We start from the raw sequence: 25,372 nt of genomic DNA on the forward strand, positions 1-25,372 counted from the left end.
TCAGTTTTTAGCCTGTTCCAACATTAACAAGGCTCATCTGTCGGTCCAGTTCACGTTCACAATGAATTCAAACATATTTCGAGAACTCATTGTCTCTTTCAGGTGTCTGAATGGCCTACTCTGTATATTTGCAACACAATACTATTTATGGTTGAAACAAAGCAGTGCAAAATAATACAATAACACTTTGGGCTCTATGAGAGTCGAGGCGAGCGAGTATAAAGACTCTTCTCTTCCGCGCCAGATAATCATTCATCACACATTCTAAACAGCACAGCATCCAGCATACAGCATTCAGCATTCAGCATTCAGCATTTCACTTATATCTTTATAGGCCCTCTTATCTTATTATATTTTATAGCTATCACAATGGCCCCGACACGCAACAAGGCAAACAAGACTACCAGCAAGAAGACTACCAACATGAAGGTCAACAAGAAGATCGCCAAAGCCCCCCATCCTCCTGTCGATCTCGACAAGCTTTTCCCGCCCTGGGGCTCCGAAGAGGCCTTGAATCAGACGGCAAACAAAGAAGCTACTGACATCACTCTAGCCGTGTACCATGACATCAACGCCTACTGCGAGCTTGAGAGACCTGCGGGAGAGGAAGTTTATAGTTGTCCAGAGACGTTCTCCAACCTGCGTGCCTTTACGGAACAATTTGTGGAGCGGGAAATTGCTGGCTACATGTCCTGCGTGGAATCCTTCAAGGCGGAACATGGTGAGTTCCAACCAGTCACACCTAACAGCAGATTCTTAGAGTTCGTTACTGCACTCGGGTGGAAGATGTTTGCTATCTGTTCCCATGCCGAAGCATTCCGGCGAGGTATCAAAGAAGCCGATGATAGAGCCTGGGGCTGCCTGCTCCAGAAGATTCACGAAAACTTCTTGAGTGTTGAACTTTACGCGCACAACCGTACCCTGAAGTGGCGCAACATTCTCTGGACCCACCAGAACTACCCCATTCCAGGCCTGCCAGATATGAAACCTGAAATCGAGACATACATGAACTGGAAAGTCGACCACCCTCACCACACCGTCATCACGCTCGACGGCAAGCTGAAGGAGCCCACCTATAACGGCCAGTTACAGAAGCACATTAACGAGAGTATCTATGATCCCAAGAAGTGGAATGGTCGGAAACAGGACCCGACGCCTCGCCAGAAGCCCAATGGCACTCCGACCAACGTTGGACACGAATGTGTTCTGTGTGGCAGCCCTGTTTCTTGTGGTTGCCGCTTGGAAACTCGGGCTGGAGAACTGGTTGAGCTGAGAGAATACCCCGGGACTGGTACTGGTGTTCGAGCGCTGACGAGGTTCCGGCGCGGTGATATTCTCGATATATTCATGGGTGAGCTCCTTCCCAATATCGTAGAAAAGGTCTATCCTCTGACGCAAACCGATGACAAACTCAATACGACTACCGCTACAGTTCGCAATTTGTGTACAATTTGCCCCCACCAGTTTGGCAACTGGACCCGTTTTATCAGCCACTCGTGCCGGCCCTCAACGCAGTTCACAACTCGTACCATTGGAGACCGAGTTGTTTGCACAGTTGAGGCCATTCGTGATATTCTGCCATTTGAAGAGATCACCGTTGGCTATGGTGATAGGTACTGGAGTGCTCTTGACTATGAGTGCCTATGCGGGTACTGTGATGGTTCTGTGGCTGAGTAGGTTACTGCCTAGGTAGGAATAGGCCAATGCCCTGATAGATTATGCATTGTGTATTTTTTCGAGTTGAGAACTGATTTTTGTAGCGAAAACATTGGATAGACCATTGATTTTATTTTAATTTAGCGCATAATAATGTAGGAAACATGTAGTGTTGACTAACTAGTAACTAGAATGGTGATAGGATGATGTAGTTCCTCATCCCCGCAATTTGGGCGTGCGGGGAAAGCTATACTTTCCGCGGACCTACTCCGCCCTTGTTCCCTTCAATCCCTACTCTTCCAAACACCTCGGCTTTGAACCCTTTAGCTGCTACTTATTGCAGTGCCCTATTTGATCGAGTCAATCGCAGCCCTCAGGTAGAGAGTCATGAGACCTTGGCCAAGCTAGCATTGGAATAAGAACATGAGCTACAGCGGAATTCTCACGGGGCTTGGCCTGAGAGGCCGTATATCCTGTCGGAAGTCTGTGTTTGGAGGAAAGAGAGTCTTCCAGCAAGCATCCTTCGTCAAGAGGGGGCTCCTAACAGAGAGCTATGCGCGGGGGCCATCAGGTGTGAGTATTCTCTGTCCAATAACAATCCGGAAATATCACTATTAGTGTGAAGAAAAGTGTATCTGACCATATTTCTTTCGATATAGCCGCCCTTGATTGAGTCTACAGTTGGGGACCATTTCGCCAAGATTGTGGCGGAATGCGGAGACAGGATAGCGTGAGAATCGTGACACAAGATCGGTCAATTGAGACTCGAGATACTAACTATATTGTATAGTGTTATCTCAAGACATCAGAATGATCGAGCAACCTATGCCTCCTTAGACGCAAGAAGCAATTCTCTCGCTCGGGGGCTGGAATCAGTGGGTGTTGGGAAGGGCGAGCGGGTTGGAGTCATGCTTGGGAACTCGATGGAATATGCTGTGGTACGTTAGGTGTCTGTGGGAACATTTAAGAAAAAAAGAACAAAACTAATATTGGTGAGCAGGCAACATACGCGTTATTCAAACTTGGTGCCGTTTTGGTAAGTCAGCCTGCGCATCGTGGTAGGTGACATCGTGTCTAATAATCTCATAGGTTCCGCTCAATCCGTCTTTTAATACTGCACAAGTGATTGCAGCCCTGGGCCACCTACAATCCAGCCATCTTTTAATTAGCACAGAGTCCAATCTACCCCGGAAAAAACCACGCAGCAATGTTCCCTTGCTTGATGACCTTGTTGAAGACCTCCATAAGTCAAACTTGGAGTCCGCATTGGTCCCTTCTCTGAAGAATATCATTATGGTCGACAACTCTGAAGGCCGCGTGGATATATCTTCCTATAAAAGCTTGAAACCATATGCATCCATTATGTCTCAGCTTACTGCAGACGGCCGCCCGCTTCCTCCTCGAGATCTCTCGCCGGATGAAACTGTGAATATCCAGTTCACGTCAGGAACCACATCAATGCCCAAGGCAGCATGCCTAACCCATCGCTCTATCCTTAACAACGGCTCTCAGATCGGTGATCGCATGCTGCTCACGCCGAATGATATTGTCTGTTGCCCGCCGCCGCTGTTTCATTGCTTCGGCGGTATATTAGGCTATATGGCGACAGCAACCCACGGCTCGGCCATCGTCTTCCCCAGTGAATCCTTCAATGCTCGTGCTGCTCTCGAAGCAGTTCAAGAAGAGAAATGTACCGCGCTGCATGGTGTACCGACAATGTTCCTCGAAGAGCTGAGCATGATCGAGACCGGAGAAATCTCAAGCGAGGGATTCCAGCACCTTCGCACGGGCATCGCTGCTGGAAGCAGTATTCCGTCCGAGATAATGAAAAAGCTGCACAAGGTGCTGAATCTAACTGAATTGACAATTTGTTATGGAATGACGGAAACAAGCCCCGTCTCGGCTATGACAACGACAGACGATCCCATTGACAAGCGGATCTACTCTGTCGGAAAGCTCATGCCACATGTCGAGGCAAAGATTGTGGATCCGGTGGACAAGAAAGAAATTCTGTCTATAGAGAGACGGGGCGAGTTGGCAGTGAGCGGGTACCTGCTAATGAAGGAATACTGGGCCGACCCAGAAAGGACCGCGGAGGTGATGATTCCAGATGACTCTGGCAAAGTGTGGATGCATGTGAGTCAAATCTTCTATTATTTATCTAAAGTAAAGCTGTTTTCTTTTTTTCTGACATCGTGCTTTTAGACTGGAGATGAAGCTTCCATGTCACCAGATGGATATATCACTATCACTGGGCGGATCAAAGATCTGATCATCCGCGGTGGCGAGAATATACACCCCCTAGAGATCGAGAATTGCTTGCTCGCCAACTATGGCGTTGCAGATGTGTCTGTCGTCGGTGTCCCGGACGTGAGATATGGCGAGGCAGTGGCTGCTTTCGTTGTTCCTCGGGACCATGTCTCAAAGACACTCACTACTGAGGATATTCAGCAATGGGTGCGTGAAAAGCTTAGCAACCACCTTAGTAAGTCATAACCCAGACTACTGCATCGTTTCCCATCGTTTTCAGCTGGTCTCTCCGACTATCCTAACCATTGCCCTATAAACCGAGCTGATATTTTGTTTTCTTGTAGTTCCGAAGCATGTCTTCTTTTTGAGCCCCTTGGAGCCTTTCCCCAAGACAGCAAGTGGAAAGATTCAGAAGTTCAAGCTCAGGGAGAAGGCCATTTCACTTTTGGCGACAAGCGCAGCATGAATAGCGAAGCATATAAGGCCGAGGCCTGACTTAGCATAGATTCTAGGTGAATAAGCGTCTGGTATTTCGGTACATACTAGTTTATTCAAGTATCATTGCTCACTAGGTAGAATTGTCATATGGCCATAGGAAGGCAAAATTACGAGCTTGAGTAGATAAATCCATCCTATTGGTCTCGAGCATTGCGACAAATCACGAAAGTTATACATGGAAAAGGCGTTTTTCACATTTAAGCTCACCGCCTGCCTATGTTCTACCTAGAACACCGATAAAGGGGGAATAACCCAAGAAAACGACAGCTAAAAAGAAGACACAAGGCCGCATAGGCGGCCGACTATTCTTATGTAGTATCATACAAGAAATCCTAGGGAACATTCAAGTAGTGTGTTCACTCTAAAGTGAAGCCTCGATAGTCAGAAATAGACAACAGACAAGTCGCAGTAGCAAGAGCTAGTGGCTGAATAGCACGAAGCCAGAAATGTCCTCATAGCAACGGAGAGTTTTCAACTTTGGTGTAGTGTGAGCACCTGCAGTCTCTCAGGATAGCAACTCGTGGCAACCAGCGGCTATCGCAGACACTTTTAGATCGTGCCGACACATCCACATCCACATCCACATCCACATCCACGTCCCAACGACGAACACGAAGCTATCGATGGGGCAGGGAGCTTGGAAGCAGTATCAAGTCCTTCTTTTACGGCTTTTCGAGGGCGGGGTATTTCAGGGGCAGCCGAGTGGTGTCAGATAGACCACCACGAGAGATAATTTATGGCGTCACATGTAGCCAGCGAGCAAGCTTTGCTGTAGCCCACATCTCAGGGACACGTACAACAAGTTTCTCTGAATCTAGAAATCCTGGATGCCTGTTTCACCCTGGAGATTTGGGCGAGCGTCGTCCCCCCGAGTACCGTCAACCACCCATTCAGGCTCCTCGTCCTCGAAATACTGATCTTGCTCATCTGTGTGATCATCGTAGTCGTCGTTTTGATCAACGGTCTTGTAATCGAAATCAGAGTCATTGCCCTGCATGAAACGCAATCCCATTTCCCACCGCCAGAGCCGTTCGCCTTCCTCCTTATTTGGGGGTATTTCATCACGGTCCTCGGCGAGGATTTCCCCATCTGGGCCGCGAGTGTAGCTCATCATAGCATTGGGGTCTGGGTGTGAGATCGCATCCAGCTTGGCTTCCGACCGCAGGAGGTCGGTCTCCAGAACACCTGAGAACCCCTTCGCTCGCCCCTCGGCCTCTCTTTCTTGCGTTGTCTGGAATCGGCGGATGAGGCGATCGTATAGTAACGGGTCTGTGGAGAAGTCGAGCAGGATTAGCATCATGTTTTTTTTTTGTTTGCTTCTGTATGCAAAGCCAGCTAGCAGTGGCGATAAGCCAGGCCAGATAATGAGTAAAATAATCAACTGGCAATGGGAGAGAAGAGAGCAGGCGGACCGGCTAGTTCAAGCCCCGCCGAGAAGTATTCTGGGTGTAAGTCCAGATACCGCTTGCGACGGTTTTTGACTGTGACAGCTTTTTGCACCCCAGGCGCATCATTGACCGTAAAACCGGAATCCTTAGGGAAATGTGGCATCTTTGGTGTGTTTCAGAGTGTGAAGGTGGAGAGGAGAAGGAAGTTGGGAACGCGGAGCTCGGCGGCAAAAGCGCCTTCATCTCCGCAATAACTTTTTTCTCGTTGAAGATTATTTTGAAATGTGTCTGGTTTGAACGTGTAAGTCGAGGATCTGATTCAAAGTACTGTTTTATTATTCATTGGATGACTATTTCAATAAGGGTGGAAAAGAAGACAAGGACACAGTTTCAGATTGCTAACAAGCTTGCAGATGCGCTATCTTGGTTGATTCCCCTTATATCCAGAACTGCATCGGCTGGAAATCATGCCTCTCCAGGATATGTTGCAGCACGTTGATGCCCGCCGGTTCACTACCGGTGTAGTTTTGCTGATCCTGCTTGCCTTCTACTCGCCCCTTTCGAAGCTTGTCTTGTCTCCAACTTATGGATCCTTCCCCGCGCATATCTTCCATAATTTTGGAGTCGCCATCTCCGGCGGAATCGGATGGCTACTCAAGGATAAGATTCTCAAGCGCTTCGGCCGTCTTGGTGGTTTCATGCTCCCTGTGTTGGCATTCTGGGTTCCGACTCTCCAGTACTTTATCAAGCAGCAAAGCTCTAAGATTGGCAACCCCACAGGCCCAGTCATCACCGAACTTTGTGGTTACTATCCTCTGGTGCTGTTGACCGTCGCCTATGCCGGAAAGCAAATCCAGGCTGCTTTGAGACTCGAGGCGCAGGGCGACGTGATCGCCGAGCATGTGCCTTTGATAGGTACATATATTTTCTATTCGGCTGGCGATCACATTGCCCAATATATTCTTTCATGGATTGTTGGGTCCTCGGTCTTTTTCACCAGAGTCGGCATGCAAATGCTCCTCGCGGCCGCTTACGCTGCGCTCATCCCGTCAAAATGGCTAGTCCTAGCCATTCCTTCTATAATTTTCTCAGTGACCTCAAACGTCCACTTCGCTGGAATTAGTGGTGTCAATTCTGCAATTGAGCATGAGGGTTACTCTCTCTTGGCACGACAGGAAGCTTACACAGGATACATTTCTGTTTTGGAAAACCAGAATGACGGATTCCGCGTTATGCGTTGCGATCACAGTCTGCTCGGTGGGCAGTGGACCAGGCTGGCACCAGGCTACCGGCCTGAGGTGGAAGATCCTATCTACGCAATCTTCGCCATGCTCGAGGCTGTCCGTCTGGTTGAGCCAGATCATGGCATTCCCCGCGTTGACGCGGACAGCAAAGCGCTGGTCATGTAAGAACCACGGGAAACGAATCAATCACCCAGTTTACTAACAGGAAACAGTGGTCTTGGAATTGGCACAACACCCTCCGCACTCATCAAACACGGTGTTGAAACTACCATCGTCGAAATTGACCCTGTCGTGCACAGGTTCGCCACTCAGTATTTCAACCTCCCACCCAACCACATCCCCGTCATTGAAGACGCCGTGAAATTCGTCAAGAAGGCAGAATCCTCCCCCAATACACCCCAGTATGATTACATCGTCCACGATGTATTCACCGGAGGTGCCGAGCCCGCTGAACTCTTCACGTACGAGTTCCTGTCAGGCCTTCACTCGCTTCTCAAAGAAGATGGTGCCATTGCCATTGTGAGTCGCATCAAACAATAAACCCCCAACTTCACGTTAGACTAACGAACAAAACCCAGAACTACGCCGGTGACTTGACCCTCTACCCAACCGGTCTCATCGTCCGCACCATCCGAGCCGTCTTCCCATCTTGCCGCATCTTCCGCGAAGAACCCACCGGAGAGGGCGAAGATACCGACTTCACCAACATGGTTCTGTTCTGCAAGAAGAGCTCCGACACACCGATTCAATTCCGTGACCCTGTCCCGGCAGACTTCCTGCGCAGCAGGTCTCGTGAAAGCTATCTGGTTCCTAAGCACGAACTGGACCCTGCCATGTTTGCCTCTTGGCCCAAGGGCGGTAGATATCTTTTGAAGGCGAAGGAAGTCGGAAGATTGCACAAGTACCAGGATCGCAGTGCGCTCAAGCACTGGGCTATTATGCGCAAGGTTCTTCCTGATGCCGTGTGGGAGAACTGGTGAGTGTTGAAAGGGAGCAAGAGTGAAATTCCAATATCGAATCCTACTCTTGCTCTGGCTTTTCTCTTGTCTTTCTATGTCTGAAAATTGTACGGTATCAAATAAATAGTAAAATAGACCACAAAAAAAAATCTTTTAGTTTACTAAGAAGCATTTTGGTGCTGTGGTGCTTTGCTTATAACTTCAACAGTAAGCATACATATATATCCGTCTGTTGTTTCCTTCGTACTGCTGGAAAGACATTTAAAATAACAAATCACAGACCTCATATTGGTATCATTATCTAACACCTACCGAAAAGCCATGGGAACCCCCTCCACCGCTAGAGTAATAACAGAGCGACTGTCTCCCCTTCACAGTCAAAGGTCTCCCAACAGCTCTTTCATCTCCATATATCAAACCACCCAGCCCGTCGCCAGGAGCGAGAGTTCCGGCCTCTGTATTATGTACGCACACAGAACTAAAATACAGTGAGAAAAGAATGAATCAAGCCGAGGGGCTGCCACGGGGACTGGAGCCAGGCTTCTTGACGAGGCCAGCAAAGAAGTTCGCCAGGGCTTGGTTGTGGGCTTTCTCGTCATTGCCGCCGGTGCCTGCATATGGGCTCTCCTTCTTTAGGGTTCGGCTAGCCTCGCGGTCCTGGGGTAATATTTAGCTATGTCCTGGGTTGGGGAGGGGGGATGACGCCGCGCTGGTCGGGTGCTTACCCGAAGCTTTTTCAACATATCATCGGCGTCCACTTGGATTCCGCCCATGTTGAACTGTACAGGCCCGATGTGATCATTGACTTTGCCTTCGTCGGCCATGGGAGACATCTCCAGTTGTGGGGTTGGCTGGTTTGAATTCTCCTTCTCATCCTTGGCTTTGAGATCTTCCAGTTTCTCCACTTGGGTTGCGAAGAAGTCCTGGAGGTCGGTGGTCTCGATTTCGATCTTGGTCGTGTTGCCGTGGGGGTTGGCTGTGCCTCGTTTGGGATCGTTGATTGTTTGTTCGAACATGGTCACCGCGCTTGTGCCTTCGTCTGCTAGGCCGTTCTCGCTCTGTTGGTTGTCGTCTGTGGATTGATAGATTGACTCGGGAGGGTCCTGGATCTCAATTGACCAAGCTGTCGATACTCCCTCCATGTCAAATCCTTCCCGAATAATTCGAATCTTACCCCACGAGTCCCAGTTGGCTGGGACCAGGATCTTGTCCCGGTCGATCACATTATGTTTTAATGATTCTCTTTTCAAAAGAGAGTGTATGCCCAGGGAAGAATGAATCAGGCCCTGAAGAGAGTTTGCAAGGAATGGGGTAGTATAGATGAGCGATGCGCCGTCTGTCTGGGGGTCAGAAAAGAGCCTAAAATGACCGAACAGAGGGTAGGAAAATCCTTACGCTTCAGGAGAATTGTTCTGAGGAACTGGAGAACGAAATCGAATTGCTCTTCATGCCATCCGTGGTCTTTCTCCAACTTCTCAATCTTATCCGCCTGATAAAGTCAAGGAATCAAGTCAGCAAACAGCAATTGATTTACGGATAAGAGTTTACGTACCCCTTGGCAGACAACACACATTGGGATTCCAAGTCCCTCGTCCCATTCACCGGGTCCCAGAGGTATTGTGACGGGACCGCTTGAGTTTGACATGCCGCCTGCAGCGGCAGAGCTGGGATCAATTCCCCTTTTGCGATCGCGCCACTCGGTCATGGTCTCTTCCATAACGAATTTGGTTTCATCGTCAAGCGAAACGAGCACAGAACGTAGCAGACGGGTCCATTCCCTTAGCCTTCGAACCCACGTCCATGGGTCTGACCAGTCCATCAGGATGACAACCAGCGTTTCCGGGACGGACTTGGGGGTCAGGAGTGGTTTGAGGAGAGGTGCGAATGACGGAGAAGGCTCGGACAGGAGGTAGGCCGAGACGCGAGCCAGAGTATCTGCGCGAGAAGAGCATTAGCATAGCCACAGCTAGTAAAAGAGTGCATTGTTCCACATACCTTCTTTATCAGCATCGAGAACATCTCGATATGTGTATCCAAGCGCAAACTGATTGGCGATTGGAGGTGTTTTCCCTTTACCTTTGCGTTTGTCGTTTGCTAAGCTAGGGTCTCCAGACGTGTCCGCGGAAAAAGTATCTAGAAATTCCCTTTGACTGTCCGGTGTGCCACCTATCATCGAGCTATCAGCGACATGTCCAAGAATTGAAAGACGGGACCAGGAATGAGGATGAGCGGGACTGGAATGCCCAGAGGAAACTGATACTAACCTAGCACTAGCAAGTTCTTCTCAGGCAAGCGCTTGCCGTTAGCAACAGTATCTAATAGAGAGGACCAAATGTTCTTCTTGGAACCATCTTTGCTTGTTGGCCGACTGCTCGTTCCGGCCACCTTCGACCCGGGATTCGGACTGGAGGACATCATATCTAGTCCCACCATGCCTCAAAGGGCATTCACCCTTCCAAGTGTTTTGTCTCTACCGTAGTACAGCGGAAATATTGTGCGCGTGGAAATGTGGAGGCGGAGGGGGAGAAAGGCGAAACAGCGTCGCGGGTCAGGGGAATCCCGAGGAAGATGGATAAATGTAGGCCCAGGTGAAAACAACCCTGCTTGCGAAAAGTTCTTCGATTGCAAGTCACAAAAAAAGAGGAGTGTCTTTTTCTGGCACGTCGTCGAGCAGGGGGCTAGTTTGCATTATAAAGGTGCGTCTCCGTAAACAATTGATTATTACGGTTCCGCAGGTCTCCACATTTATTTCTCTCCAACTTCTCACCTTCAACCATTCTCTCTCACACACATTTCCCATGAATTCTATTCGCCAGGTGCAGGCGCTCAATAAGCGCGAGCTTGAGCATGCGATGTAAGTTGAACTCATATGAAGCTTCCGCAAAGCTCTTTTTCTCCGCTAACAGTCTTACCCTCCACCTATAGACCCCCAGAGGCATCATGGCACGCAGACTACCGCGACACAGCCTATATCTACATCGGAGGGCTTCCATTTGATCTATCCGAAGGTGACATTATCGCGATTTTCTCACAGTATGGGGAACCGGTGCATGTCAATCTAGTCCGCGACAAGGAAACAGGCAAGAGCAAGGGATTTGCCTTCCTGAAATATGAGGATCAGCGCAGCACAGATCTTGCCGTGGATAACCTCGGTGGTGCAACCGTCATGGGCCGCTTGCTTCGGGTGGATCATGCGCGCTATAAGCGGAAGGATGATGAGGAAGAGCAGGACAATGTCGCCCAGTTGATGGGAGATCCGGCTATCAGCGAGAACAAGAAGGCCAAGGAGGACGACCGAAGAGAAATACAAGAAAGGCGACCGATTCTGAAAGAGGAGAAGGAGCTGGAAGAACTGATTCGCAACCATGACGAGGAAGACCCGATGAAGGAATTCCTCATCGAGGAAAAGAAGGAAGAGGTCGCTACTGCAATTCAGTTGTGGAACAGCACCAAGAAATCATCTCGGCGACGCCATGACAGCAGAGAACGATCAAGTCGACACCACCGCCGACACCGCTCCCGTTCTCCTCGCGAGCGAAGACATCGAGATGATCGTTCTCCAGATAAAGAGAGGCGATCTCGCTATAGGTCACCCGAAAGAGGAGAAAAATCCAGAAGGGACCGATCACCGAGGAAATCACGCTCGCCCGAGTCCCGAAGACATCGCAGTGATCGGGATAGACAAGATCGCCACCGTTGAAAAGCATATGAGATATCATTATAAAGTCTTCCAAGGTTATCATCTACGACGCTACAGATCTTTCTCACCGAGATCCTCTGCTTGCTAGTTGGGTCATCCTGACCAGATAAGAGTATTTCGCCGTGCAAATATTCAAGCTTGATGCTGGCAATAACCTGGGTGCTGCGGACAAGGTGTTCGTTATTTGCTGTGCGATGTATTACCCTTATTTTGACAGACTGGGAATTTTTCTTCTGTCAACCAAGGTATCTTTTCCAGCCATCCCGCAAGCAATATCGCTTTCCTTCCTCGCCCTCTCGAAGCACAAATTTCTCCCAGCGCCCTTCTTTCCCAGCTCCGATTACCAACAGAGTCTGGTCATCACACCAGCCTATCAGGCCTTTTTGAGGCCGACCAAATGATGACCCGATCGGTGGCACATGCGAGCCCAGGTTGGCTTGTTCACCAATCTCAAAATGTGCGTTGGCAAATGAATAAACATCTGAGAAGACACGAGGAAGTAGGGGAATCTTGCCAAGGATTCCCCATTTCTGACTAGGAGGTGCTTCTTCGGATGCTGGTGATGGTGACTGACTGCGACGAGCGGTGGGTTGCTGGTGCGGGATATCAAAGATGTGAAGAGTCGATTTGTCAGATGTTACTGCCAGCAAAGTATTGGATGGCGAAAAGGAAATTGAGAATACCACTGCGTGGTCAACGCCGCGTCGCAATTCTGCTAGCTTCGTGCAATTCCCTGTAGCAAATATACGAACCAAAGTCCCCTGTACAGATGTCAATAACCCACCGATAGATGATCGCAGCCAAGAGAACTTACAGACTCACTCGCTGTTGCCAGCAAGTTCCCGTCTGGACTCAAAGCCATAGCACGCAACGGTGTGCTATGTGCGGGTATGATGCTGATGTTGCCGGTCTCCAGCTCTATCATTTGGACCTGGCCCGGAGACCGACCCGGGAAGGCCAGCACCTTGTTATCGAGACAGGCCAGCCCCAAAGGGTTGTCGGAGGTCTCAAAGACGGAGAGTTTCTGGGGAGGGTTGGAGAATGCAAAGACATGGACGCTGTTTAATAAGACAGCGACGATTTTTGATTTGGAGAGACGAACACCGAGGACGGAGGTGCGGAATTCAAGTGTGATGGCCGCTTTCTGTTTGGCATCGTCCCATATAACCAACTAAGGGGTGCATATGAGCTTAAATACCCATACATTGTGCCGGGAATGGTTTCTTACCTTGTTCTGTGGAAACTTGGGGTTCTTTCCACCCCCAACAATAGCCAAGTAGTTCGACTGGCCAAGCATTTCCGCCACCCCAATGCCTGCATTGAAATCTTTGGGTGCAAATAAAGGCAATTAGGGCAGGTTCTTTCTTAATTGGTACATTATCGACTCTGGGATATCAATCGCTTACCTCTCAAAACCTTGAGCTCACAAGGGTTGGCATTATATACTGTGCGAATCGTTCATCAGCCTCGGCTCCATAGTTCATGATGTGAGCTAGCTTCTTCCAAGGTTCTCCTGGCAGCTGACTCAAGCTTCTCTTACCACAAAATCCCGTGTCTAATCCCACTGAGAAGCAGCTGTTATCATGATTAAATGTTGCTGAGAGTGAATATGGCCCGGTGGACTCATCGATAGATTGGCGGGTGTTCATCTCTGTATGTCAACGAAGCATAGGGAAGAGTTTTTTGATCAGATAGATAGATGTGGGTAGACTCTCTATGATGAAATCCTCAATCCCTAATAAATAGTTGATCTTAATGATCTTTCCAGGTTCAAATGGTTCAAATGCCTTCATAGGATGTCTGGGATCATCCCCGAGCTTCTTAATCGATAAGAGTAATGCGGGCAAGATCCACATGGACACCTCAGGTATATATTACATAATCATACGGTTGCCAGCAGCGACCCACTTTGATCAACCCCTGAGTTGCTGCTTGATGTTTGTTGATGAGCATCAAGGCAATTATTGTATATGGAAAATAGGGGGGAAATACCCAAATATATGACAATTTAATGTATTTTGTTCTTTTTTTCTTTTTTTCTTTTTCTATATCTACTAATCAATTGTGACTGATCAAGAGCTTTGTCGAAGTAAAAAGTAGCAGACTGGAGAAGAAGAGCTGTCCCGTGATTGGCCACCTATTTGGGAAAGGGGGAAACACGAACTGTCTTTCCTCCCCCCTCCCCCTACTCTCTCCAGACTCTCAGGAGAGCCAAGTTTCACACCCTTCTTCCTCGTTATTAATTCCTTGCTTTGGGCTTCTGTCTTCGGATTACACTTCTTTAATCTTCCTTTAGCTCACAATGTCGTCAGCCCTCAATGCGGTATGTACATTCTCCCCTTTTATTGGGAGCTTCCCGCGTTCTCAAAAAGTTTCCCAAGCTAATTGCATGCCCGTACTCGTTCCGGGTAGATCAAGATTCGTCGCAAGAAGAATGTCAAGAAGGGTATCCAATTCTGTTTGATGGTGTGCGGCGCCAGTGGAACTGGTATGTTCAACCCGAATTACTCGACTTTCAGGGACTAATCGGATCTCCTTTCTGCGACAGGCCGCACAACTTTTGTCAACACTCTCTGCGGAAAGCAGGTCCTAGAGGGCAAGGATGCCGATGATGCTGCCAATGCCCACCTTGAGGAAGGTGTCCGCATCAAGCCCGTGACTGTCGGTCAGTTGAACCCGTCCCCCGCGCACGGCGCTTATATCAAGCCATCAATACTGACGCCGGGGTGGCAGAGCTTGAGTTGGACGAGGAAGGAACCCGCATTTCCCTGACCATCGTCGATACCCCCGGATTTGGTGACCAGATTGACAACGAGGCCAGGCATGTACACACAGATACCGGACAGATGTTCATCGACTGACTTTTCGGATAGCTTCGGCGAGATTGTCGGTTACCTTGAGCGCCAATACGATGATATTCTTGCAGAGGAATCGCGAATTAAGCGTAACCCTCGATTCAGGGATAACCGAGTGCACGTCCTGCTCTACTTCATTACACCCACCGGTCACGGTCTCCGTGAACTCGATATCGAATTGATGAAGCGACTCTCTCCCCGTGTTAATGTCATTCCCGTCATTGGAAAGGCCGACTCACTCACCCCCGCCGAATTGGCCGAGTCCAAGAAGCTGATCATGGAGGACATTGAACACTACCGCATTCCCGTCTACAACTTCCCCTACGACATCGAGGAGGATGATGAGGATACTGTCGAGGAGAACGCCGAGCTCCGTGGACTCATGCCTTTCGCTATTGTCGGCTCCGAAGACTTTGTTGAGATTGACAACCGGAAAGTGCGCGCGCGCCAGTACCCATGGGGTGTTGTGGAGGTTGAGAACCCTCGTCACTCGGACTTCCTGGCTATCCGTAGCGCTCTGCTCCACAGCCACTTGGCTGATCTGAAGGAGATCACTCACGACTTCCTCTATGAGAACTACCGTACTGAGAAGCTCAGCAAGAGCGTCGATGTTGGATCAGGGTACGTTTCTCCTGATATTAGAAATATCTATGATCGATCTGCTAACACACGGATGAGCAGTGGCTATGATTCTGCTATGAACCCCGAGGATCTTGCCTCCCAGTCTCACCGCCTCAAGGAGGAGCAGCTCCGCCGCGAGGAGGAGAAGCTCCGTGAGATTGAAATCAAGGTACAGCGTGAGATTGCCGAGAAGCGACAGGAGCTGTTGGCTCGCGAGAGCCAGCTCCGAGAGATCGAGGCTCGCATGCAGCGCGAGCAGCAAAGCCAGGGCAATGTCAGCGAAGCAGCCAACGGAGAAGCCTAGATATACCCTGTCGACGATACGGCTCATTCAGCGGGGCGCCGGTTCGCAATGTGATACCGTTTGTGCCAGCATGGACATTTCATGGCACCAACAAGTTGGCTTTTGTTTATGGGATAATATTGACTCTGTTTATTCACGTTAATAGCTTTTTTCTTCTTTTCTTCTTACCCCTGCGAGGATGGGCCGCCTCAACATAGATTACGGCACTCCGGTCACGAATTGTGGGTGCAATGCTTCTCATTTCCAATGGGAAACTGAACTATGTCGAGTTGGGAATTGTTTTTACCAGTTTCTGGAATCCCTATCCTCGACATATCTCGCTCTCATTCAACCCGATGACTGCCTATTTTCCAGCACATGCTTTCCGTCGTGTCCAGGTCATCCTGTTTTTTTTTTTTTCTTTTGATCACATCCCAGCCGGCCCCATGACATGTTGCTGTATCATTTCTATTTCCCTCACTTCTCTGCTTCCTCTCCTGTTCTTGTCCAAAGTCCGCAGCGCAGCAATATTCCCTCTTCTCTTGTTTTTTTTGCGTTCGTGGCTCCTGTCTTGCTGAATATCTATCCTTTCTCCTCGCCTGTCTTCCTACCCCCCGATAGTAATTGAGGAAGAAAAAGTACCTGACTAGCTCGCTTGCTTTTGTCGTATTGGGTTCTGCCACTGTAGTTGGTTATTATGTACTATCTGTAGCAGTGTGCTTTGGTTTGTGGGGTAATATATTATGTTGGGCCTGGTTCGTCATCAAGGACGATCAAGTTCTGCCTAATTTCACAGTTCTTTGTCCATTGGTCTAAAAGTGAAAAGATGATCATATGCTATTACCTAGGTATGGATTTCTAGCTACATGTGAACCAATCATCAAGCTTTGAGCTACATACCAACATAAAGATATATATTTCGCTGCTTTATACCTATTATTTTCATTTCAGCCAGCAGGAGAAAAATGGAAGACCATGGAAGAAGATTGAACATCACAATTGTATTTCATCACATTAGTGAGCTAAGTTTAAATTTACTGCAATTCTCATATGAAATGCAATGGTGCCATTCACATCAATGAAATTGCTAAGTATAACAGACAAAGATGCCTCGAACTCGAAACGATACAGGTAGAACAAAGACTTCTCGAGAATATGGCCATGCGGAAGGAGACATGGCCATCAGGAGATAGAAAGAGCTAAAGAAGAAAGGTAAAAATTTTTAAAAAGAAGAGGAAAAAAGAGCATATGCAACCAGCAAGAAGAAGAAAAGACGAGGTGAAAAGCAAGAAAGCAGACACGCAAGAAGTGGTATTTGCGCTCCATTGTACATTGCGTAGAAAAGACGGGAAAAAACCCCGATTTGTTGTGATGGTTTGGTGTTGAGGAGAGGGAGGGATGGGTGTTTGCGAAGCAGATGTAGATTATCCGCTGAACTGTTGTACAGACAACACAGTAAACAGTCACAACTTCGCGAGTGTGCTGGGATGGAACATTTAGTGAAGGCGGGTGTCATTCGGAACTTTAGATAGAGACCCCCTTGATGCTATGTGGGAAGAGACATGCGAGCGACAGCGTCAAAGCAGCGATGTCAAGCAGCGGTTCATTGTGGCATGCAACCGTCGGACATTAGGTGGTAGCTGGCTGTGGCTTGTTGGTCCAGAAATCTAAACTGGCAACAGTGTCGTAGCCTCGTTCATCTTCATAGGCGTAAATAATCTACCAAAACCAGTCAGCGCTTGATCAGTGATAAAAGAAAACATTCGGGAAGAAAAACATAGAAGTGACATACCTCGCGGGTGGAACTGTGTAACATGCGAATATTCTTGCCAGTCATAAGGTGCGTCAATTCACTTGTTTCCACGTGTCGAATTTCAACGAAATTGGGTTCGAACGCCAGGATGTAAGGGTAGGACAGTGCGAATGAGTTCGGGTTGCCCTCCCAGGCGATCCTCCAGTCCGGACGGGCTCGCCACCCGTTGCGGTTGACGAAGAATGAGAAATCACTATAGTTGAGTAGGAACTCGCCATTCATACGCTCAATATGGATGGGCTTGACATTCTCCTTTCGTGCCACGAAATCAAGAGACGTGTCGGCCTGGTCAAGGAGAGACTGCGTCTCCGTTGTTTCTAGACTGACCACTTCAAAGCCACGTGCACAGCCAACACACAGAGTAGAACGCAGGAAATGAATGGAAGAAGACTCGGCAGGGATATAGTATTCCTGAGTGAAAGTGTTAGTGTGAAGTGAACCACAAATATGCAAGAGAAAATATGTACCTTGAATGGCTTAAGAGTATCCTGGCCGCCCTGGAACATTTTGCTGACAGCAGACTTCTTCTTTCCCTTTGCCAGATTGTCCATCGGCTCGTAGACCTTGATCGTACTTGATAGCGCGGATGTTTTGACTGAACAAACAAGATGACGACCAAGACCAATGCCTGCCTTGAAAAAGTTGGCATGGCCCTGAATTTTCTTGGGCCGTTTTGCCATGCTGTTCTGGCCCTCGACATAATCGAGAGCGTCCATGGGATAAGAGGAAAGCGTTTTGTTTGCCAGAACCAACAGCAGCTGGTACTCTTCTAGAGTGTCGATTTGCGTGACTTGGGTAGCCTCTAGAACCTTTCTTGGTTTTGCTGTTTTGTCTTTGGGCCAACGCTCAGAGACAAATATACCATTATCAGTTCCGTAGACCAACTTCCGGCCTCCATCTGGTAGCAGTTAGCGAGTGATACTGGAGCCAAATAAGGGATTTTCACTTACCAATCGGAACAAGACAGTTGATCCGGTTGACCGCTGCGAAGAAGCCCTCGCTCAGGATCGTCTTGTTGTAGAAATTGCTGTTTCGCTCCCATAATTTGTGTTGCTGTTGCTCTACCGCTTCGATAAACTTTCGCCGTGTGGCGCTGTTTGTGGCATAGAGAGTTTGCTCGTAACCGCCTTTGCCGAGATGTCTAAACGTGATGGGCAGTCCACCATCTTTGGCAGGAGGGGGATTGTTGATGACAGTCTTGTTGGACAGGAGACTGGACGAAGGTCTTTTGGCAATACCAAGTCGTGGGATAACCTCTTCCATCTGAGCGATTACTAACAGTTCCAAGGGAATTGGTTTCCTGTAAACTCGAGATTCCTCGCGTTTATTCACCACTTTGACGCGAACGAGCAGGACGGCATGGTCAAAGAGATAAGCAGTAACATCGGAGCTGTCGGCTGTAGTCTTCTTGAATGACATCTTCATGAGCATTTGCCGATTTTCTTCTGTAAGCTTCAAATCAACATAGTCCGCAGAGTTGAACTTCAGCGCAGCGTTCAGTTGAACTAAGTTGAAATGGTTCTCCGCTTTTCCACTTTCGGCATTGACGCGCGAAAGGAAGTCTTTGATCAGCTTGATGGCCTTTGGAATATCTTCTTTGTCAGGATTGCCATCCGCGCTGTTTTTGTAAACACCTTCAAGCAAAAGTGGGTATCTTGCAAGACGAGTTGTAGGCTTTGTCAGGTAACCATTCAGTTCCAGCTTCCGAGATTCCTTGAGACGTTCCGTGTCTTCGACAAATTTGGCAAAGGCTGGGTTTGATGCTTTCTCCTTCTCAAACTCGTACTTTCCGTAAAGTTGGTTGGCACCATATTTGATGAAAGGATCGAAATTAGGAACATGTTGACAGAAGATATCGCCAATGGTTTGAACGACTTGACTCTCCTTCTGTCGAGCATTCAGGGCTTCACACAGAGCGCTGTTGACCTTGAGGACTTCTAAACAGTTGCCAAACACGGTTCGGATGAACTTCTCACGTCGGTGTTCTGGAATTGGGGAGTGAGTGGTGGTTCCAGCAGCACGCAATGGTCGCATCCAGAAATCCCGCAAATATTCTAGGTCCTTGACGAAATCACGCTCGGTGTACATGAGCTCGAAGATGACTTCCTGTCGTTTCTTCTCGTGATCGTCAACCGAGTCCGAGACCTCCTTGGGCACGGTGCTAATCCACAGCTTTTGGTTATCATTGTCGTCATCATCATCGGGAGGCAGAGCAGTTTTGGATTCCGATGTTCCCAGTACCGGCTGAGGTTTCAGATTCAACCTGGATTGCTGCTCGAGTCGTCGCGGACAAGCAATAGAATAGCAGAGAGTATCCCGGTTGCAAGTCGGAGAATAACATTCAGTCAGGAGGGTGAAGACCCCGTTAACCTCGATTGTCGACTTATCTTCCCCCATTGTTTCCTTAAACTGATAGACCTCTCCGGGAGCGTCTCGAAGACGGTGGTCATATGTGACATCGTGGAAGAACTTTTGAGCATCCAGCGCACGGCCGAGTAAAAGAGCAAGGTTGCGATCATTAGTTCTGATGATGGAGCCGATCAAGTCCACCGAATCAGTACCCGAAAACGCATTTTGATACGAAAGACCGTTCTTCTGTCGTTCGCCAAGTGAAATCTTCTCCCTGAAAATCTCAGCGACAAGAGAAAGCAAAGCAGGATAGACCACCGGAACTTTGCGCTGTGAATCCCTAGAAACAAGGGTAATTTTGCCGGAGGAGCCCTGTGTGGCTTGGCTTTGAACGCTCATCGTCCGATCGGGGGCAACAGTGGATGCCATGGACATCGTCCGAGATCTCTGCGATGCATCGCTTGGCTGACGAGATGCAACATACTCATCCGGACTGGGCTGCATCATTGAGTCTTGCCTTACTGGAATCTGTTGATCGTGACTTGACGGAGGTCTACGGTGTGGGATTGACCTTCCGCTGCTCATGATATGCGGATCCCGATCTGATGACCAGGACGTCATAGACATAGCGCGTTCGTTCGCATGTTTTTCTGGAACAGGACGGCCGAGTTGCGTGACCTGGGCACCAGAATGATACGGTTCACGGCGAGAGGCAGTGGCAGAGGTGTGATTGAAGTTGCTTGGCGGGATCTGGTAAGGCGGCCCGCTCAGTTTTGCCATTGATCTTGACCGGGTTGAATCGGAATTCAGCGCAGGAGGAGGCATGGGGCGATTGAAATCCCTAGGGTCTGGGTACTGGGGAGCAGGACTTGGTCTTGACTCGAGACGTTGAGGCCGAGGATAGGCAGCAAAGCGTTGTTGGGGATTTGGGTTTGGGTTGTATCGAGGAGGCTGATGTGAAGACATTGTTGCCGAGGCCCCTGGATTGTAGGCCTGATACTGCCCAGACGGTGGGGGTGGAGGATGTCCATTTGGTGGTGCCGATGGCGGTCCGTGTCCATTTGGCATATGCCGTGTTGGCGGCGGCGGTGGTCTCTGAAATTGGGGTTGTGCGACATGCGACGACATGGTATGAGCTCGACCCTGAGAGAATTGCGGGGTCTGGGAATTCATGGTATGGGAGCGTCCTGCAGGTGGTGCGCCTCCAAAAATGTCAGAATACGCTGCATCCCGCTGCGTGGACGAGGCGGGTCCGTGAGGCCGGTAATTCCGGCTACGCTGGCCCCCCAAATCCGCCATTTTCACGGATTATCAGCGATCGAGGACGAGTAACAGTGGTTTAATCGGATACGCAAGGTATATCTATTCCGGGATGCGAAGAAAGCGAAAGGGGTATCCGGTTTGATCGTGGAGAGCGTTCAGGGCGTCGCAAGAGGTCTGTTCAATTTCGTAGACAACGGAAGAAACAATAGAGGTGGAACGAGAAGAAAATATTCCGTAGGCAATGACCTCGAAAGAAATAATAGATTGTCTCAAAAACACTGATGGGACTCAATATTCCATAATTCCCCTCAGTTTGGATGGGGAATTTAAAGGCAATATCAAAACGGTATTAATGGAAAAGCGCCAGGAGCCGTGAGCGCAACAAAGTCAAGGCTCCCTTCGATTTCATGCCCTCAGCATCCTCCGAGATTTGAGGTGAGTGATAAAGGTAGGAGAGTTGTTGAAGGTGGGGGTGGTGGTTAGATGTTGAAAATGCAGTAATAAACTGGGGGGGGGGGGGGGGAGAAGAGGGACCCAGGAGAACGAGGATGGCGAAGGTGACGGCGAGGCCGGTATGGTAATTTCAATACAAAGACTCCTAATATGCGGGTGACGGGGCGATTAGAATCAAAGATCTGAAATACAACAGGTACGGTATCGTCACCGCCTAGGACCAGACAATGGCGTGGACTACGGCGGGCGAAGTGGCCATGTGGAACACCCAAAGCCCCGAAACCTCCAGCTATCAACAGCCCGAACTTCTCCCTGCCCTGGATCTTGTATCAAACAGGTCTCATTTTCTTCTTATATTTCTGTGTGATTGGCGAGCTTAGTCTTGCTCCAGCATCAGTATGGCAGACAGTGAGCTTGCGCCCAAGTTCGCTCCGTTCTTCTCCTTCGTGAGTTCAAGGTCCCGAGAACATTGCAGTCAATAGACTAACAGGCTTCCGAAACTAGGCTGGCATTGCTGCAGCAGTGAGTTTATAACCTCCTTCCGATTTGACAGTACACTAACAGTTCCCTACAGATGATCTTCGGGTGTACGTTAAATACCTCGCGCGGATGGAGCCAACCCTTTAGGTTCTAGGTCTTTGGACAAACAGCTTACAATCTCACAGCGGCAGGAGCAGCTTATGGAACAGCGAAGTCTGGCATTGGAATTGCAGGTGTGGGAACCTATAGGGCCGATCTCATTATGAAGGTAAGAAGCCATTTATCCCTGGTTCGCTGGTTCCCCGATGAGCAGGATGGTAGCTAATCAAGTTCATGGCTGCAGTCCCTCATCCCCGTTGTTATGTCCGGTATCATTGCAGTCTACGGTCTCGTCATCGCCGTGCTCATTGCGCAAGCAGTGGGCCCAACAACCAATATGAGCTTGTACACGTACGTTTCGCAAGTTGAGTGATGTAGAGCTTGGCACAAGCTAACACCGCACAGAGGTTTCATGCATCTTGCCGCTGGAATGTCAGTTGGCCTTACGGGTGTGGCTGCTGGTTATACAATTGGAGTTGTGGGTGATGCAGTAAGGACCCTATATGCCCAGCAACGTGAGAGGACTATTGAAGCCCTAACAGCTACTCTAGGGTGTCCGAGCATACATGCAACAGTCTCGGGTCTATGTGGGAATGATTCTCATCCTGATTTTCGGCGAAGTTCTCGGGCTTTATGGGTATGTTCCAAGTCAGGTTCTTTACATTACTCTTTGCTAACATGGTCAGCTTGATTGTTGGTTTGATCCTAAACTCCAAGTCTTGAGCGCTGCGCAATTTCGTACAACTCATTCCACCACATTTTTTCGTTCCGCTACCGGTCATCATGAGCTCGAAGAGACACCATTCAATAAATGTGTACCAAAATCATAACAAAAGATAATGGCCGCGGGACTGGATCGAGATATGGACTGACTTCTGAATCAAATACCTTCTTATTTCTGGTGTACAATAAAGGAATCTTATATATAGATTCGGGTCAAATCAAAGCTTAGAGCTTACTCAGGTCCGGTTTATCACCGTAGTTTCTTCCCGTTCAGCCCCGCCCCCAATAGCAAATACGTCAGAGCCAGAACTTCCATTCTTACAACTCTTTGCCCCGCGATTTTTCTGAAACCCCCAGACTCTTTCAAATCCTCAATGTTCTTTATGATCTGAAACTCGGAATTAACCTGTGTTGCCGATTGGTGGCGCGCTAACGGGGTCTCCATACACTTTTTTTTTTTCTTTCTTCTACCGCGACATGATCTTTGACATTTAACCATTCTAATGGCAACCGGAGCAGTGCAACATTCGCCAAATGAGGCGCCAGGAACCATGGTCTTTCCCAAGCTAAATAGCAACCTGCATCACAGGGAAAAGCAACTTGTCGAGTCCCTCCGGCCGTCTCCGCGATCCTCGAACCCTTTTCTTATCACCGAGCGCCAGGGTGAGAAGCAACTATGCATCTCGTCGAGGAGTCTGCATGTGAGCGATTTTGTGCTCGTCAAGACTCTTGGAACCGGTCAGCGCGTGGCCTAACCCATATTTCTCTTACACGAGTCGCGTCTGACTGTTTATGGTTTTTCATCATATAGGCACTTTCGCTCGGGTATGGCTCGCAAGGTTAAAGGACCAAAAGGACAAGGACAAAGTCTATGCGTTGAAAATTCTGCGAAAGGCGGACGGTAAGCGCCACTTTGTCTAACGTTGCGCGTGGCGAGGGATAACTCGTGCTGATTGCGACTGGAAAGTGATCAAACTCAAGCAAGTGGAACATGTGCGCAACGAGCGAAAGGCCCTCGCAGCCGTCATTGACCACCCTTTCATCACCACCTTGATTGCATCCTTCTCGGATGAGAAGTGCCTCTACATGCTGGTATGGCAACATTTTTTCTCTTTGGAACTTGGAATATATTTTGGATGATCACGAGGTGCTGACCATCGTTAGCTGGATTATTGCCCTGGAGGTGAAATATTCACATATCTCCGACGGCAACGACGCTTTAGCGAAGAGGTCTCGACGTTCTATGCCGCCGAAATAACAATGACAATCGAGTTCCTACACGACGTCCATGGAGTTGCCTACCGAGATCTCAAACCGGAGAACATCCTGTTGGATGCCGACGGTCACCTCAAGCTTGTTGACTTCGGGTTTGCAAAGCAAGTCGATAACCGCGAGACATACACATTATGTGGCACACCGGAATACCTAGCTCCGGAAGTCATTCAAAACAGCGGTCATGGACTTGCAGTGGACTGGTGGGCTCTTGGAATCTTGATCTACGAATTCTTGATCGGACAGCCTCCTTTCTGGGATCAAAATCCTATGCGCATCTACGAGCAGATCATCGAAGGCCGTCTACGCTTCCCACCGAATATGCCGCCCGCAGCACAGAACATCGTCTCCCTACTCTGTAAAACAAATCCGTCAGAGCGGCTGGGCCACATCTCTGGTGGCTCGACTCGAGTCAAGTCCCATCCGTTCTTTCAAAATGTGATTTGGGATGATTTGTTCTATCGCCGGGTAAAAGGGCCTATACTTCCCCGCCTATCGCACCCCGCGGACACCGGTAACTTTGAGGAATACCCGGATCCCCCCGACCTCAGAAACACGAACATTTACACTGAGGATCTGAAGAAGAAATACGAGCCGTTATTCAGTGACTTCTGAAAAATCCGTTTGCCATTACAGCCAGCCCATCAAGCTCCCACCGAACCTTCGTTCTTCCGACATTATCAGATGACGACCATCTCTCTCTAACCCCACGGGACCCCCACGGACGCGTCCCCGGTGAGCGAATGCTCCTCCATCCTGAGGCCGCACTTGCGATCATTCGTGATCATTCGCGCCAATCTTACCTTTTTGCTTTCAGATGCGATCCCATGACAGCCCTTGGCAGGCATGTCTGTGGCAAATGTCGCCTCGGGGATATCACACCCCTCGCCATGCTATTCAGCCGGTCTCACCGCCATCATTTGACCATCCCATACACCCACACTCGTGGACAACAGTATGAACACCATCCCGGGCAGTATTGTTCTTTCTTTTCTTTTTATTTACATACACTTCCCTTTGCAGAAACTTTGTTTTTGATCGTGATCATGGAGATCGATCACCTGGAGTTCATACTCTTGCCTAAGAACCCACAGCAACCTCACAAGGTTTCCAAGCGCAATCTTGTGAACGGGGAGCGTTTTAATGCCATTTTCTTTTGACTCTCTTTTCGTCGTAAAGTGATCAATATAACTTACATAGTCATGGGTGGCGGTTCACGTGCTACATAGGTGGTGGCTTATTACATATATTCGGGATTTTTGATATTGTCTACTCAAGATAATGCTTGGTGCACCTATACGTAGGTGTTTCCAAGTTGAACATATGGTCTCACTGCTAGCGCAGATTTCTTGTTAGATCATAGGCTCAATAGATCATGTCCCTAGTGATTTGATATATGAGATGGTCTTGATAGTCATCCCATCGTTTTCACATTGAAAATCACCTGCAAATACTGAGGATTTGAG

At 48.8% G+C, this 25,372-nt stretch overlaps 12 protein-coding genes across 12 annotated transcripts; 8 read left to right on the plus strand and 4 right to left on the minus strand.

Moving 5' to 3' along the window:
* Positions 1 to 369: 369 nt before the first annotated feature.
* On the plus strand, positions 370 to 1,677 carry N7455_010744 (SET domain protein; the record flags this gene model as incomplete). Its single annotated transcript, XM_040952920.2, has 1 exon — positions 370 to 1,677. One exon carries the CDS (start codon positions 370 to 372, stop codon positions 1,675 to 1,677), a length of 1,308 nt encoding a protein of 435 aa, XP_040816522.2.
* A 402-nt stretch (positions 1,678 to 2,079) lies between these two features.
* Positions 2,080 to 4,372, plus strand: N7455_010745 (uncharacterized protein; the record flags this gene model as incomplete). The annotated part of the gene is made up of 7 exons (XM_040952902.2): positions 2,080 to 2,229; positions 2,316 to 2,386; positions 2,447 to 2,594; positions 2,657 to 2,692; positions 2,746 to 3,792; positions 3,862 to 4,141; positions 4,251 to 4,372. The coding sequence occupies 7 exons, from the start codon at positions 2,080 to 2,082 to the stop codon at positions 4,370 to 4,372; spliced, it is 1,854 nt and encodes a 617-aa protein (XP_040816383.2).
* An 846-nt stretch (positions 4,373 to 5,218) lies between these two features.
* N7455_010746 (uncharacterized protein) lies at positions 5,219 to 5,955 on the minus strand (the record flags this gene model as incomplete). The annotated part of the gene is made up of 2 exons (XM_040953120.2): positions 5,219 to 5,673; positions 5,817 to 5,955. The coding sequence occupies 2 exons, from the start codon at positions 5,953 to 5,955 to the stop codon at positions 5,219 to 5,221; spliced, it is 594 nt and encodes a 197-aa protein (XP_040816629.1).
* Positions 5,956 to 6,259: 304 nt separating this feature from the next.
* Positions 6,260 to 8,016, plus strand: N7455_010747 (spermidine synthase; the record flags this gene model as incomplete). The annotated part of the gene is made up of 3 exons (XM_040953026.2): positions 6,260 to 7,197; positions 7,249 to 7,555; positions 7,615 to 8,016. The coding sequence occupies 3 exons, from the start codon at positions 6,260 to 6,262 to the stop codon at positions 8,014 to 8,016; spliced, it is 1,647 nt and encodes a 548-aa protein (XP_040816397.1).
* A 483-nt stretch (positions 8,017 to 8,499) lies between these two features.
* N7455_010748 (dynein family protein) lies at positions 8,500 to 10,696 on the minus strand (the record flags this gene model as incomplete). Its single annotated transcript, XM_040952986.2, has 6 exons — positions 10,260 to 10,696; positions 9,991 to 10,161; positions 9,548 to 9,930; positions 9,391 to 9,484; positions 8,721 to 9,331; positions 8,500 to 8,652 (listed from the first exon to the last, which is right to left on the minus strand). The coding sequence occupies exons 1-6, from the start codon at positions 10,426 to 10,428 to the stop codon at positions 8,500 to 8,502; spliced, it is 1,581 nt and encodes a 526-aa protein (XP_040816424.2). The 5' UTR covers positions 10,429 to 10,696.
* A 97-nt stretch (positions 10,697 to 10,793) lies between these two features.
* N7455_010749 (IST3 family RNA-binding protein) lies at positions 10,794 to 11,695 on the plus strand (the record flags this gene model as incomplete). Its single annotated transcript, XM_040952915.2, has 2 exons — positions 10,794 to 10,849; positions 10,921 to 11,695. 2 exons carry the CDS (start codon positions 10,794 to 10,796, stop codon positions 11,693 to 11,695), a joined length of 831 nt encoding a protein of 276 aa, XP_040816448.2.
* Positions 11,696 to 11,931: 236 nt separating this feature from the next.
* Positions 11,932 to 13,344, minus strand: N7455_010750 (phosphatidylinositol-3,5-bisphosphate binding protein HSV2; the record flags this gene model as incomplete). The annotated part of the gene is made up of 5 exons (XM_040953069.2): positions 11,932 to 12,456; positions 12,510 to 12,866; positions 12,924 to 13,021; positions 13,102 to 13,140; positions 13,236 to 13,344. 5 exons carry the CDS (start codon positions 13,342 to 13,344, stop codon positions 11,932 to 11,934), a joined length of 1,128 nt encoding a protein of 375 aa, XP_040816469.2.
* A 653-nt stretch (positions 13,345 to 13,997) lies between these two features.
* aspA (uncharacterized protein) lies at positions 13,998 to 15,475 on the plus strand (the record flags this gene model as incomplete). The annotated part of the gene is made up of 6 exons (XM_065606510.1): positions 13,998 to 14,018; positions 14,114 to 14,183; positions 14,244 to 14,360; positions 14,429 to 14,516; positions 14,569 to 15,171; positions 15,232 to 15,475. The coding sequence occupies 6 exons, from the start codon at positions 13,998 to 14,000 to the stop codon at positions 15,473 to 15,475; spliced, it is 1,143 nt and encodes a 380-aa protein (XP_065460473.1).
* A 1,608-nt stretch (positions 15,476 to 17,083) lies between these two features.
* rom2 (putative Rho guanyl nucleotide exchange factor (Rom2)) lies at positions 17,084 to 20,915 on the minus strand (the record flags this gene model as incomplete). Its single annotated transcript, XM_040953034.2, has 4 exons — positions 17,084 to 17,173; positions 17,247 to 17,678; positions 17,735 to 18,165; positions 18,218 to 20,915. 4 exons carry the CDS (start codon positions 20,913 to 20,915, stop codon positions 17,084 to 17,086), a joined length of 3,651 nt encoding a protein of 1,216 aa, XP_040816500.1.
* An 815-nt stretch (positions 20,916 to 21,730) lies between these two features.
* On the plus strand, positions 21,731 to 22,634 carry N7455_010753 (V-type proton ATPase proteolipid subunit; the record flags this gene model as incomplete). The annotated part of the gene is made up of 8 exons (XM_040952962.2): positions 21,731 to 21,778; positions 21,837 to 21,854; positions 21,907 to 21,919; positions 21,998 to 22,080; positions 22,156 to 22,262; positions 22,317 to 22,401; positions 22,463 to 22,548; positions 22,598 to 22,634. The coding sequence occupies 8 exons, from the start codon at positions 21,731 to 21,733 to the stop codon at positions 22,632 to 22,634; spliced, it is 477 nt and encodes a 158-aa protein (XP_040816612.1).
* An 88-nt stretch (positions 22,635 to 22,722) lies between these two features.
* N7455_010754 (uncharacterized protein) lies at positions 22,723 to 23,026 on the plus strand (the record flags this gene model as incomplete). The annotated part of the gene is made up of 2 exons (XM_065606511.1): positions 22,723 to 22,812; positions 22,841 to 23,026. 2 exons carry the CDS (start codon positions 22,723 to 22,725, stop codon positions 23,024 to 23,026), a joined length of 276 nt encoding a protein of 91 aa, XP_065460474.1.
* Positions 23,027 to 23,137: 111 nt separating this feature from the next.
* N7455_010755 (cAMP-dependent protein kinase) lies at positions 23,138 to 25,161 on the plus strand (the record flags this gene model as incomplete). The annotated part of the gene is made up of 4 exons (XM_040953132.2): positions 23,138 to 23,372; positions 23,446 to 23,535; positions 23,602 to 23,726; positions 23,799 to 25,161. 4 exons carry the CDS (start codon positions 23,138 to 23,140, stop codon positions 24,519 to 24,521), a joined length of 1,173 nt encoding a protein of 390 aa, XP_040816468.1. The 3' UTR covers positions 24,522 to 25,161.
* Positions 25,162 to 25,372: the final 211 nt, after the last annotated feature.

The sequence above is a fragment of the Penicillium solitum genome (assembly GCF_028829755.1).
Source record: "Penicillium solitum strain IBT 25940 chromosome Unknown utg000008l_segment0_segment0, whole genome shotgun sequence".
In the NCBI taxonomy this organism is placed as follows: domain Eukaryota; kingdom Fungi; phylum Ascomycota; class Eurotiomycetes; order Eurotiales; family Aspergillaceae; genus Penicillium; species Penicillium solitum.